General features: G+C 22.4%; 1 protein-coding gene and 1 long non-coding RNA gene across 3 annotated transcripts in view; one reads left to right on the forward strand and one right to left on the reverse strand.

Moving 5' to 3' along the window:
* LOC109600955 (ABC transporter G family member 20) overlaps positions 1-15,647 on the reverse strand; it is a 44,986-nt gene that overhangs the window by 21,391 nt on the left and 7,948 nt on the right. The window contains exon 1 of one of the 2 annotated variants that reach the window (XM_049967740.1): positions 2,543-2,807. The exons of the other annotated variant lie outside the window; for it this stretch is intronic. Within the exon in view, the coding sequence (XP_049823697.1) occupies positions 2,543-2,547 (5 nt within the window). The 5' untranslated portion in view covers positions 2,548-2,807. Of the gene's footprint in view, positions 1-2,542; positions 2,808-15,647 lie in introns of those variants that run through there. 2 annotated transcript variants of the gene reach the window in all.
* The window catches only part of LOC126265651 (uncharacterized), a 92,772-nt gene that overhangs the window by 7,271 nt on the left and 69,854 nt on the right, over positions 1-15,647 (forward strand). The window lies entirely within an intron of this gene.

Below are 15,647 nucleotides of genomic sequence, written 5' to 3' on the forward strand. Positions count from 1 at the left end.
TTTGTTGTTTAGAGATCTGAACTTAGATGATCTCATTTTTAAAGTAAAATTTGAGATGTATTTCCAATAATTTATTGTAAGTAGGAGTAAAAGTAGAAGGAAATATGTTAAATGTTAAATTTTAAAAATATTAGATTTAACATTACCTGACTAAACGTTACTAAATATAAGATATAATGAGAATTGTGGGAAAATGCTTTAAACTAGAAAATATTTGTCGATCAGTTTAGAGAAATGTAAAGATTTATTAGATGAAAATAACAAAAATATGATAAATTTTCAAATAAGAAAGGAGAGTTAAATTTTTATAGAAAATTCATTAAAATTTGTGTATTATTATTGCTAAAATATCTAAATTTATGTTATGTAACTTTTAAAATGATCAATTATGATCAATTTTCCAATAATTTGTTGTAACTAGTAATAAAAATAGAAGAAAAATGTTGAATGTTAAATTTAAAAGTCATTAGGTTTAAAAACCTTAACTAAACATTATTATATATATTTTGTATTGAGAAACGTGGGAAAATTAGAAAATATGTAAATTTTTAAGTTTTCAGATTTTCAATAATTTGTTGTAACTAACAATAAAATCAGAAGAGAAGATAATAGGTTTAAAAAACTTAGCCAAATGTATAAGATAAAATCTTGGTGTTAGTTCAAAAAAATTGTGATGACTTTTCAACGTAACGAGGGAAGAATATTAAATTAACTGTTCAAGTTTTGAGATTTTCAGTTATTTGTTGTAATTTTCAAGGAACAACAGGTTTTTTATTGCGAAATATCAATACAATTGATTTATGACAATATGTTTATATATAATAAGAGATATTTACGTACAGAGTGACTCATAATATATGAGCAATCTACAGTATAGACATTTTGTTTTGTCTGTTCAAATTTTCAAATTTTGGACTTATGGTCGTTATTGTGCACATAACCTTTTTGTTTATGGATAAAGCTTATAAAAGTAAACCATTATGATTTTCACTAAACTACTTATAAAAGTCTGTACCACATCAGGGGTGATTTTATGGAAAATATTTTATAGGATTATAATTTTATCTGATGACTTTAAGAGACTGAAGTTGAAATTTAATTGAGTACATGTTCAACTTGATTAAAGAATATTGTATTACAGAAGGTTGTTAAATTTTATCCATCTACCTTACTTTTGTAATAAAAAAATATATAAAACAAAGTTTTATGGTACCAAATAGTAAATTTAAAATAAAATAAACAAATGTCGACTAATAAACCCAAACAACTATAGATATGGAAACAATGGTCACGAAAGCCTTAACCTTTACATTAAAATGTAGAACATTGTATTTTAGGGAAAATGCTAATACAATTTGCATAGTTCAAAAAAATTGTGATGACTTTTCAACGTAACGAGGGAAGAATATTAAATTAATTGTTCAAGTTTTGAGATTTTCAGTTATTTGTTGTAATTAAATGTAAGTAAAAATATACTGAATGTTTCTGAAATATAAGCTTAGATTATGTTGCTTTTTATTTTTTACTAGTTTTAAGAATTTTGGCAATGAATTAATCAATAATTATTTAAAAAAAATAAATTTATAAACATTTTATAAATCTAAATTATTAATATGTTATAAAATTAAAATAAATGATATTATATGAATATATAACATATTTTTATTTTTTAAACTTGGACTTAATTATGTTATAATAGATTTGTTATTGTGGAAATTTTGTATTAGTTTTATTATGTTTTTTAGTTGTTTTGAAATCGTATCGTAAGTTTTTAATTCAATCCTTGAAATTGGCCTTTCCCTGTATATATTATTATGAAACAAAATATTTATTTACTTGACAACTTTATTTGTTTATAGATGATGTTAAATTTTATGTTAAAAAAAATAAGTTTTTATTTAATTAACAAAAATTAAATAATAATAGTTTGTACGTCAACAAAACTAACCATAAACTACAAAATAAAATTGTTATAATTGAACACAAGTGATGTTAAGAAATTGTTGCTAAATTTGATGCACATTAAATTTACTGTGACGCCTTGCAGGAAATTGCATTTAACTTTATTACAATCGGGTAATAAAGAATTTTATTCCGAAATGAAAATTTACCTTCAACATATACATTAAATTTGTGCACATGTCAATTTATTATATTAAGTAACATTTTTATATCTGTGACAATATATTTTCCTGCTTAATAAATTTTTAATTTACGGTCGTTCTGCGTCCGCAAACGAAACGTTTACGAGTCTGGTAATTCCCGAGAGGTTTATTAAACCAAAGAACACTGAACCTGCCGAATAGTCTCGATATTCCTGCAGCACAATTTTTAGCCAAACTTCATATAATATCTGACCCATTAATTAACAAGAAACGTGCCGTGATTCAAAGTAAACATACTTGACCGACAATTGGAAATTACACAAGGCCGACCCAAAAAATAAATCACTTCCAGGGTCAGAAAACGGGTCCGGAAAACACCACCGTGTCCACCACTTCGAGTTGCGTTGCGATGAAAGTAAAAGAAACGTAATATTTACCTCATTTTCGATTTCCAGAATAACTAACTCAACGTCGAAAGTAAAAGTCGTTACGTTCGTACATGAACCAACAATAAATTAATTAAAAAAAAACCCACAACTTATTAAAAAGGCACTAGTCAGTCAGTCGACGCATAACAAATGTATGTATGTGTATCACTCGGGTGTTCACTGATCTCACCTCTTCGTTGTGCCGGTGAAAAAAACAATGGGTGAACGCCGCACCGTACGCGAAACGAGACAGTCGAGGAGGTTGCGGCGGGACTGATCATTGAAGTCACCAAAACCTCTCGGCACCGACTTGTTTTTTACCCCACTACGAGTGTCGTGTGTGAGTGTGTGTTTGTCGAGTGTGGTTCTATTGTAGTTTTTGGATGCGAATTTCGTCTACATTTGGGAAACCGTGTTGCATCAGTCACGTTATATCGAATGGCGAAATCGATTTGATTGTTACGCGTGAATCGGAGGCGCAATAGGACCGTGCAACCAACGGTCAGGGCGAAACCCGAAACGGGAAGACGTTCGTGGTGTTTGCGTCGAGCTTTAATTCGAATCACGAATTATCGGGGCCACCAAAATCGATTCAAATCCGATAATTTAATGTAATTTAGAAGTTGTTTGTTAATTTGTTATCAATAAATGAAAATTTTTTATGATTTTTCGAAAAAGAAAAAATTTATAAATTTAAGAAAAATAATTTCAAATTTAATTATTAAAATTGATTGATTTGATTTGTTATAAATAATATTATATTTAATTGGTAATAAATTTTAATTTTTTTACCTAACATACTAAAACAACTATAAAAATTTCACAATTTTATAAAAATTATTTCAAGTTTGCTTTGCTTCATTGATTTGATTTGTCATAAAAAAAATTTAATTTTTTTATGTTACCGTTTGATATTAAAATTTTCAAAAATGATTATAAAAATTTAATCTCTTTTTATAAAATAATATAAATAATAAATAATTTCAAGTTTAATGGTTAAAATTGATTTGATTTGTTATAAATAATATTTTATTTAATTGAAAAAATATATAAATAAATAATTAAAAAGGTACATACCCAAAATTTTTATTTCTTTGTGATATAAATATAATTTTTCTTAAATTATTTAAGTTTTTTCTATTCACCTACAGAATTAAATAAAATATTTTTAATTATCTATGTGACAGTTTAATACTAAAATTTTCGAAAATAATTATAAAAATTATAATTTTTTAAGTTATTTGTTAATTTGTTATCAATAAATGAAAATTTTTTATGATTTTTCGAAAAAGAAAAAAAATTTATAATTTTAAGAAAAATAATTTCAAATTTAATTATTAAAATTGATTGATTTGATTTGTTATAAATAATATTTTATTTAATTGGAAATAAATTTTATTTTTTTTATCTGACATACTAAAATAACTATAAAAATTTCACAATTTTATAAAAATTATTTCAAGTTTGCTTTGCTTCATTGATTTGATTTGTCATAAAAAAATTTTAATTCTTTTTATGTGACCTTTTGTTACTAAAATTTTCAAAAGTAATTATTATAAAATAATTAAATTTTAATTTTTTTATGTGACCGTTTGATACTAAAATAATTAAAAAGGTACATACCCAAAATTTTTATTTATTTGTGATATAAATATAATTTTCCTTAAATTATTCAAATATATTTAAGTTTTTTCTGTACACCTACAGAATTAACTAGAATATTTTTAATTATCTATGTGATATCATATTTTATTTTATTTTAAAAATATCTAATTAAATATTTAATTAGGATTATAACCAAAATTTATATTTATTTGATGATAAAAATATAATTTATCTTGTAAAATATTTTTTGTATATAACATTTTCTATTATTCAAATATTTTTATTTTTTTCTGTATGTCCTTTTTTAATAAAATTTTACAAAAATTAAAATTATAAATAATTAATAATTTCTATAATAATAATAATTTGAAGTTTAATTGTTAAAATTATAAGTTCAGTTGAGTTATTATAAATATTATTTTATTTATTTGGAAAAATATACTTCTTACTAAAAATAAAAGACAGTTTTTTCCCACATTATCAAAATTGTTAAGGTTTTTAATTTTTTTGTGACCCTTTTATACCAAACAAATTACATTAATACAAATTCTTATAATAATAATAATTTTAAGTTTAATTGTTAAAATTATGTGATTCGTTATATTATTTTATTTTAAAAATATACGAATAAATATAACAAAATTTATATTAATTTAGTGATGTAAATATAATTTTTCTTCTTAAAATATTATTTTTTCTATTTAGCATCCTTAAATTATTCAAATATTATTAAGATTTTCCCGAATATCAACAGAATTATTTAACAGATTTTTCTCTATCTTTTTATACTAAAATTTTCCAAAAATAATTAAAAATAATTAATTATTTTAGAATAATAATGTCAAGTTTAATTGTTAAAATTAATGTTGATTTATTATAAATAAAATTTTTTAATTGGAAAAATATATAAATAAATAATTAAATAGGTGTATAACCAAAATTTATATTTATTTAGTGATGTATATACCATATAATTTTTTTCTTAAATTATTCAAATGTTTAGTTTTTCCTGTATATCAAAAGAATTAATTAACAGATTTTTAATTTGTTTTTTTTTTTTAATCTTTTTATACAAAAATTTTTCAAAAATAATTATAAGTAATTAGTAATTTTTATAATAATATTTTTAAATTTAATTGTAGAAATTATATGATGATTTATTTATTATAAATAATATTTTTTAATTAAAAAAATATATAAATAAATACTTAAATAGGTATATCACCAAAATTGATTTAATAATTTAAATATAATTTAATATTTATGTGAGTTTTTCCAGTATATCAAGAAAGTTAATTAGCGCATTTTTTTCTGAGTGACCCTTTATACCTAAAATTTTAATAATTTCAAATATTTAATAATTTCAAGTTTAATTGTGGAAATTATTTGTTGGTAAGACAATATTTTATTATATTTTAAAAATAAGATAAGATTTTAATTTAACTTCTCAAATTATTCATACAAGTTTTGCCTTAAGCTATATTATATTTATTAAAATTATAAAACTTTTGCATTTAAATATACTATCTCGACGAAATTGTTTAACTGGTATCTATATCAAGTTTTATACATTTATTTTCAAGGAACAACAGGTTTTTTATTGCGAAATATCAATACAATTGATTTATGAAAATATGTTTATATATAATAAGTTAGAATTGGAATAAAAAGTCGTTTGATTCATTTGATTATCATATTTACTTACAGAGTGACTCAGAGCAATCTACAGAGTTGTTGTTTTGTTGTGTCTGTTCAAATTTAATTAAAATTAAAATTAATTTAAAAATATACTATACTATGATTTTTATTAAACTACTTAGTAAAGTCTCCACCATATCACGGGTGATTTTATGGAAAATATTTATAGAATTATAATTTTATCTGATGAATTTAAGAGTCTGAAGTTAAAATTTAATTGAGTACATGTTCAACTTGATTGAAGAATATTGTATTACAGAAGGTTGTTAAATTTTATTCATCTACCTTACTTTTGTAATAAAAAAATATATAAAACAAAGTTTTATGGTACCAAATAGTAAATTTAAAATAAAATAAACAAATGTCGACTAATAAACCCAAACAACTATAGATATGGAAAAAATGGTCACGAAAGCCTTAACCTTTACATTAAAATTTAAAACATTGTATTTTAGGGAAAATGCTAATACAATTTGCATAGATACTAGAAAAGATTTAGATTTTAGAAATTATGTTATTATGAGTAATATTTTATAAATAATATGATTTTTAAACAAACATTTTTTTGTCATTGAAATAAATAAAAAACTATTAACAATATCAACACATATCTGTGTTAAAAGGCTAATTGAAAATTAATCCATAAAATGATAAAAATGAAAGAAATATCACACTGAAGGTATTAAAAATCATGTAAATCGTTTAATATAATAATTACCATTTTTTATTTTAATTATTAATAGAGGTTAAATAGCATATTTGCATTAATAGTATAAGAACAATTTAAGTGGTTTAATTCGACTGTAATCCTTGATATCCATAAGTTATTGCTTCCGGTTTCACGTGAACTTTTAATTAATTAATTTTATCTAAAATGTATGGTTTCTTGTAATTATACTTTGCATTATTATAATATTCAACAGAAAAAGAATGGACTTAGACAATTAAACTTATTATACACAGGTTAAAATAATTATGTGACACGCCAGATGATCTCGACCAACTAAACTTAATGGACCCAAAAATGTCGATGTCATTTTTATATAACTCTTTTGTTTCTTAAAACCTTAATTAGTTATAGTTATATAAAACAGATACTGTAATTACATCTTGCACAAGAACGATTTTATTGGATTATTCGTACACATCCTGTTTGTACTACATACAAATTGTTGGCTGAATGTGAAATTCGACCAACGCGTTAAATAACTAATTAGCATTTATGTAATCACAGGCCGTAAATTAATTTTTTTATGAATAAGGCGCATTTGAAATTTATTATTTTTTGTTAAAAATGGTTTATAATTTTATAAGTATATAAGTATCCATTTGCTTTATTGTAAGATTTGCATTTTATTGCTTATTAACCACAACTGCATACTAAATTTATTAATAATTAATGTGGAAAGAATTTTTTTTTAAAAACATCCAATGTTTTGCTTCATTTTTATTAATTTTTTGTTAATTGTATTCGTCGTAAACAACAATTTGAACAACTTTTTAGTGAGGAAACAGTAATTGACGTAAACCACTTAACCAACTTAACTAATAATTGTTCCAAAACATATTCCTACAAATAACAATATACCCATCATTTTTTTCGACCAGACAAATATTTAAATAATACGATTGTTTAATAATGCAAGACTAATTACAATTGGTGAGTCGTCCTTCACGTCGCACAACATTTTTCTAATTATTTCAATAACTATTACAGAAACCATAATTTATTCATGCATAGTTGATGTAATACACGATGCGTCATAATTTCATCTAATTTGTATTATTCCATTGGGTAGAACAAAAAAATAATTGGGTAATTGGCTTTTGTGGCAAAATACAACAAACAACTTGTAATATTTAGTACAATAAATGTAATAATTAAGTATTAACAGTTTTATTTAAATCCTAACAAGGCTTAAAAATGCTCCAATTAATTAGTCCGCCTTAAAAATGTTTAAATGAGTGGGATTATATGTTGAGAAATTGCAAATTAAGGTGGAAGATTTTTCACGTCCAAAGCACAAATTATTAGTTTGAATAAATACAAAATAACATGTGTAGTGCAAAAGTCCTTCCTTATCGCAGAACAGTAATGGTTAAGTTTGTAGTTGTTAGCCTCGAAACTGGAAAAATGTTTTTGTTCAACATTTACGGGGACACATTTAACATTGCCATCAAGCCTCAAAGAACAAAACCAAAATTGAACTCTTTGTGTATTTGTTACATATAAATTTTTATGCGTTGTGAAACAAGGCAAATATAGTTTAATCGGGCTTCTTAGTTATGCGAATTGTAAAATTACACAGATAATTGCAAACTGATGTAAGAATTATATCTAGTAGTTACCTGCACGTACGCTGATTAGAAATAATTTGGCTCTAATAGTAGAAAATTGCTATTAGAATGATAAAGTTTTACGTAACTTTCGTCTGTTTATCTTAATTATTAAATAGAAATTAATTAGGTGTCTCTTTTATCAAATTTTTAGTAAAGGCTAATTATATTATAGATTTTGAAGGTAATTTATGGAATTATTGGTTGAACAATTTGATATAATTACAATTGTTATTTGTTAAAAACATTTCGAATTAACATAGCAATAATTTATAATAATTGACTAGTTAAATTTATGGGAATTATTGAATGGTAATGGAAATAAATATATTCAAATTAAACGTTTTATTATATTATATTTTTTTACTAAACATTACATTTAATAAAATTAATAAACATATTATAAAAATAAATTGTTTATTACAATGATGAAGTTAAAAAAAATTATTTACATATATTTATTTTTAAAAACTATTTAATTATTAGTTATTTATTTGAAATTTTTTTCGACCATGTTAATAAATAGTATTGAGATAATAAAAGCTTAAATTATAAATACATGTTTAAAATTCAAATTGTTTATAAAAATAGAGAATTTTCCTTAATCTTGGGGTGATGTAGAAACAATGGCATGCATATAATTTTTATTATCTATTGTTTATTAAAATCGAATTATGTTAAAAATAAGTTGTAGGAGTATTTTATTTACTATTTATTGGATTGGAATATGATTTTTATTAATTTATTATTTAAAATTAAAAGAAAACTTTCTATTTTTGTTAAGAAATGTCCCAATTATTTTTCCTCTTTTTTGTTATGATGTAGAAAACAATAACTTGAATGTAATTTTTATTATCTATTTTATAATCTATTGTTCATTAAAATTAAATTATATATAAAAAATTATGGAGGTGTTCTATTTACTTTTCAAAGGATTGGTATGATTAATTTTATATAATGTCCTATGGTAAAAAATCTATCAAATAACAATTTTTTTTTGTTATTATATTAAATATATACAAAATGATTCACCCTCACTTATTCATTATAAGCTTATGGAGAACTGAAAAAAAAATGTATTACAATTATAGCTACATCCATTGAAAATAATAAAGATTTTAATGTTTTAAGATGTACAAAATTAAATTTTAATTAATAATACTTCCTTATAGGATGGTCCTTGGTTAACCAAAAATTAACTTTCCTGCATCAAAATTGGTGCCTTGACAGATATTTTAGTAAGACAGCCTGACAGAATTTATGGGAAACAATTAATAACTATATTACTTATTATAACTTATTTTATGTACAATTATAGTAAAATTTAAAAATCCGGAAAATACAGGGTGTTCCATTGAAAATAACAACATTAATTTCACTTCAATCTAAACCAGAAATTAAATTTTGTTCAAAATAACTAGAAAAGTAGTTCAAATCATAACAATTATTAAAAAAATTTTAAATCAATATTTTCTTCCATTCTCTATAAACTTCACCTTTTATACAGACCTTTAGTATAAATTACACGTTTAAAATAAAATTTTAAACGTGAAAATTGTATAAAATAAAAAGAAATCGACGTGCTTATTATAAATTTAAACAAAATCATTAGATTAACACTGTTAATATGCCCTGAATACAGCAATAAGTATTTTGCAGTTTTATTATTAATTCGTTCAGTTAATATAAACCTAATTCGAGAGTAATAGTTTATTTTAACCAATTATATTGACCTATTTCAAAATCTAGTTATATTTATATATAGATGAATATTTTGTTACTTTAAATCAATTTATGATTTTACTTATTAAAATTGTATTGATTCATATATTCGTCTATTATTCAGATGTGCAGAAAAAATTATAAAAATTTCCAAGCATGATAAATTGTGTGGTTGTCCATGAATATAAAATATTTACATTTTTAAAATGCTAAATAATATTTTAAATTTCAATGCAACATTTTATTATTAATTTAAAATATTAGTAAGTGATTTTTATACAAATATTTGTGGTGCAGTAAAACTAACTAACCATAAATATTCATTATTTCATAATTAAAACAATTTACAAAAAATGTGTGTCGATGGTTACACGTGGCCATTTTTGGCAACCTTAAGACCAAATAAATAAATAATCAGCAGCGTTGCGGACAAGTGTAATCTCCCCATTAGAATGTGAGACCACGTTCGGTTTGGTCGTTACACAAGTAATTGTGTTTTGTCACCGGCCCATTATGTCATAGTGTACATGTGCACTTGATACACAAATTCGTATTGATTTAGTCATCGGAATCTGTCTTGTACTCCGACCGTTCCAATTATTAATTATTTGTCTGTTGTGTCGTATTTTTCAATGGCAACTTGGCACACTTTTCGTCGCTAATTGAACTTGACAAAATTTTCACATTTGAAATCTAGTCGGACGTCAAATGAAAATTTATTGTTGTCACGTGTGACAAGATGGAAAGTGCATGTGTACTTAAGTTAATTAATTAATAATCGCTTGATTATTATGGAAGGTAATGACAAAAAGTATCCCGCCTCTTATTTCATTGTTTACGGTTATATTCGCACCAACGTTACAGTAAATATTATATATTAACATAAATAATTAGTTTAAAAAAATAATTGCCATTATGGATCACCAATTATGCAAATAATTTTTTTGCTTGTGGCACATTTTTTCTTCGTTCAATGCCTGTTAAACTTTAAAAGCTTTGAAAAAAAAGTACTGAACCCACTGATTCAGTTTACAATAATAAAAATAAATATTATATAATATTTTTTTATAATTTATAGAATTAAGTCCAATTGTTTTTACACAAAATCCAAATAAACTTTTTATGATTTTAATTAGACAGTTTATTAATTTCTATTATTTTGAAAATAATACCTCAATGTGACATTATTAAATTCAGTTTTCACCCTTTAATTAAAGAAATATCGATCTAGTTGGACCCCAACCCATAATTTCCAACAAGTAAATTACATATTTCAGCAAAATTGCTCAAAATAATTTCAAGATATTTTTCTAATAATTAACTGTTCCTGTAATGAAGTATTATAATTATATGGCCATTTATATTTTTTTATATAAAAATGGTTGCTTATTATGTATATTTTTGGGGGATAGTAACTTTTATTGATTTATTATAATATTATATATAAAATTAATAAAAATATGTCAGATTCTTTAAAAATTTACAAATAGAAAAAGAAATTAATAAAATAAAATACGAAGAACAATTTCAGTTCAGTTATAAGGGCTTTATAAAATAAATTACATAAATAAACAATTACAAAAGAATTTTAAAATTTACAAAAAAATTTTGATTGAAAATAAATTCAAATTTTTAATATATCATTAATAATAATTTCAATTTTACCATCAACAGATTTTATATCTATTTATATTTATTATCGACTGAATTTACTCAAAGATTACGATTTTTGGATTTTTATCTTGTTTATTTAAAAAAAAATTGTTAATTTTTATATTTTTTCATATAAAAAATAGTTGCATATTATGTATATTTTTGGGTGATAGTAATTTTTATTGATTTATTATAAAGTTACATATAAAATTAACAATAATATGTCAGATTCTTTATTTAAATTTACAAATAGAAAATGAAATTAATAAAATAGAAAATGAACAACAATTTCAGTTCAGTTATAAGTGCTTTATAAATAAATTAAATAAATAAACAATTACATAAGAATGGGAGAAGGGGATGCTGAATTCAGTTGACAGTTTTAAATTCTTCCTCAAATTAAAGAATCAATATCGAATTAAATTTTAATTTTTAATATTTTTTAATAATTTATATATTATATATATATATATATATATATATATATATATATATATATATATATATATATATATATATATATATATAATAATTAATTTTAATTAATTTAAAATTAGTCCCATATTAGATATATAATTACCTTACCCAAAAATTTAAATGATTCTTCAAAAATTAGTAAATGGAATTAATTATTTAAGTTCTTAAATACGTCAAAAGGAAATAAATATTGATAATATATATAAGGAAACAAATATTAATAATGAAGGCAAATGTGAGTACTATTTGGAAAAATAATAAATGTGATCTTGTTGATAATTTAAATATAATTAATTATAGAATATTAGATAATTTTGTTAAATTGAATTAATATTTTTAAATTAAGTTTTCTTCCTGAAATGAAAGGATATCAATACCGATTTAATTAGACCCCAATCCATAATTTGCTACAAATAAATTAAAGCATCATATAAATTACACATATGGGCATTTAATCCAACGAATGATTGTGCATAAATATAAATGAATCATAGCAAGAATTTTAATTAGTTTAGCACTTTTACTTCGTGTTCACGGATAATAGAAGCTCGGTATAATTTACAACAATTACCATTATCTTTATTATATTTTTATTTTTTTGTAATATCCGTGCATGAACTAAATGAATTATGCAATTATTCATCGGTTCTTTTCGTGCCGAAGTATTTCCGAATAGGCTGAATGCCCGTTTCCGTAATTTGAGCAAAACTGGTGTGAAAACTGTTCATTTTTATTGTATTGTTGAATTATTAACATAATTGTTACTTTTCTGAGAAAGTTTCGGAAATAGTTTGAATAGACTCTAGATTGGTGCCAAATTATTATCATACATATTCAAAAGACCATTATATACAGATTTAAATTAATTATACAACACTAATTTGTTTATTTTGTTTCTATTATTGTGATCTTAGTTTCGAGTTTATTTAATACACACAATGTTTATACTTTTTTCAGAGAACTTGTGTAAGTTTAATGAAGTAATCAATTTAATTCCAAACACATAAAGTTACGTGAAAAATAAATGTCATATTGCGAAACACAATTTCGTGATTTATCAATGAAATTGTAGTTGTGATAAAATACAATTTTTCTAAAATAAATTACATTTCTTATTTGACGTTGTCATTAAATAAATTTATTTAATGGCCTATAAACTAAATGATGTATTATTCAATTTTAGAGCTTATAGACAGACCATTTCAAACTTCCTTAATATGTCAACAAAGCAGTGACAAATCATTTCCTCCACTCAGAAATGCGATTTTTATTACTGACGATATTGTGGGAATTTAAATTTCTAAAAGATTTTCTTAAAGAAAGTCGAGATGTATTAAAAATAATTAAATAAATTTTGATTCATTCTAATTGATTGACATAACAATTATTCCTCTTTACCGTACCGATAATTATGCTAGAACAATATAATTATGATTTCAATATGAAGTCGTTCAGGAATAAGAATTAATTACGCAAATTTGTTTTGTAAATAATTTTTTTATTTCAAAGAACAACCTTGAACGTTTAATAATATAATGCGACACACATTTGCTATACTATTGTTTTATAATTCATTGTTTCTTAAGAAATTATCTGGAAAAGATATTTATTACAATGGGCTTAATTCAACAATAAATTAACTCGTTAATTAATGTTTCGTTTGTGCATGTAAAGATTCGAATTTTAGATTTTTCACCCACTTATTTCCATACTATACATCATATATTTATTACTTGTAATCAACAATTTTTTACAACATTCCTGATGCAAATTAAAGTTCAATTTACATATATGTCGTGCTAAATACAATATATTTAATAAGTTTGGAATCTGTTGGAATCTCATTATTGAATTAAGAAAATGGGATGGGTTATAAAGGCAAGTTATTCCACACTTTATGTAATAAGTGGCAGAGAAAGTGATAAAAGGTGATTGCTTAAAACATAATCGTATAATACAAAACCGTAGCATTAACAACACACGCGGAATGTACTTACATTTTCCCAGGATTTTGTTCAACTCGAAAACCGGATGTGTTTAAGTCGTTGTACATTAGATTTTATTCGTTGGGTTATTAAAAATTGGTAAATTGGCTGGCAGGTAAACTTTCTTGTGCCACTCGTCATTTTTCCTTTTTAAGTTTTCTGATCACGATTTTATACTTCAATGAGAAAGGGACATTACATTTTCTACTTTTTTTGGTATTTGGTTAGAATCACGGCACCACCTATTTTCAGTCACAAAAAATCGACAATTTTTGTTTTCAAGATATTGTACCCTTCGGCGTATTAAAGAGTATTTATTTATAGAGTTTTTATCGAGTAAAAAAATAATATTTTTTAGTGAAAAATTAATTTTAAATTTCAAAAAAATGCCTATTTTTTAAAAAGGTTGATTTTATGAATTTTTGGAAATTTAACAATTTTTATTAAAATGAGATTTCACGTTTATATCATAAAAAAAAGATATTTTTTCATATATATATATATTTTAAATTTTCTATTTTTAGGGGTGAATTTGACATGGTCAATTGAAAAAAATCAAAATTTTTTAGAGATAAATCAATTGTATATTTGAGCCATACTGATTTTTAATATTTTTCCTTGACATTGTTATGAAACCTTTTTTTTATTATGTATGCCCATTTTTGTTTTCAGAAATCTTTTCAAAAAAAGAATATTTTCAAAAAATAAAATAAAGGGAAACCTAACCTAACCTAACCTAGTTTTTTCAGACCAAAAAAAAAAAAATGTTACTAACGTAATTTTTTAATTTTTTGTGAATTTTTGAAAATTTTCTAATTTTTATAAAATTTAATACAAAAATATTTATTTTTGGAATTTTATTTTGTTTATTTAAAAAAAAATTCTTAATTTTTTATTACTATATTTGAAAATCTTATTGTTAAATGTTAAATATTTAAAAATTTTGAAAAAAATGACTTGTGTTCCTAAAAATTTCAAGAAAAAAGCTCAAAAAGTCAGTACCTTTTAAATTAATTTTTGCTCTAAGATTTCATTTCATAAAAAAATGAAAAATTACGTTATTGACAATTTTGATTTCTTTGAAATATTCCATTTTTGATGAATTTTCAGAAAAAAAAATAGGTTAGGTTAGATATAAAAAAGGAGAAACTCTAAAATCAGTATTGTTCAAATTTAAAATTAATTTTTTTCTAACAAATTTTTATTTTTTGTAAGTGTAATATTGTTTTTTTGATTTCTTATGATATAAAAATTGTAAAATGTTCAAAAATTCATAAAAACACAAATTTCTTTAATTATACTGATTTTTTTCATTAAATATTTTTTAGTTAGTTTACTTTTAGTTTTAGTTAACTACTTACCAAATTATTTGATTTTTTTCCTTTTAATTATAACTTAAATTAATGTAAAATTTATTTTCATTATTAGGATTTTTAATTTAGACTTTTAAGTATATTTAATAATTTTACTAAAAATTTTACTTAATTTCACTCATTATTTTTTAATTAAAATCATTGATCAAAACATTTTTTATGTTAAAATTACTTAACTTTTTTTATTTTTATTATAATTATTAGTTAAATTAATATAAAATGTATTATCACCTTCAGAATTTTTAATTCTTTCTTTCATTTAAA

Source organism: Aethina tumida, chromosome 5 (genome assembly GCF_024364675.1).
Source record: "Aethina tumida isolate Nest 87 chromosome 5, icAetTumi1.1, whole genome shotgun sequence".
Classification (NCBI taxonomy): domain Eukaryota; kingdom Metazoa; phylum Arthropoda; class Insecta; order Coleoptera; family Nitidulidae; genus Aethina; species Aethina tumida.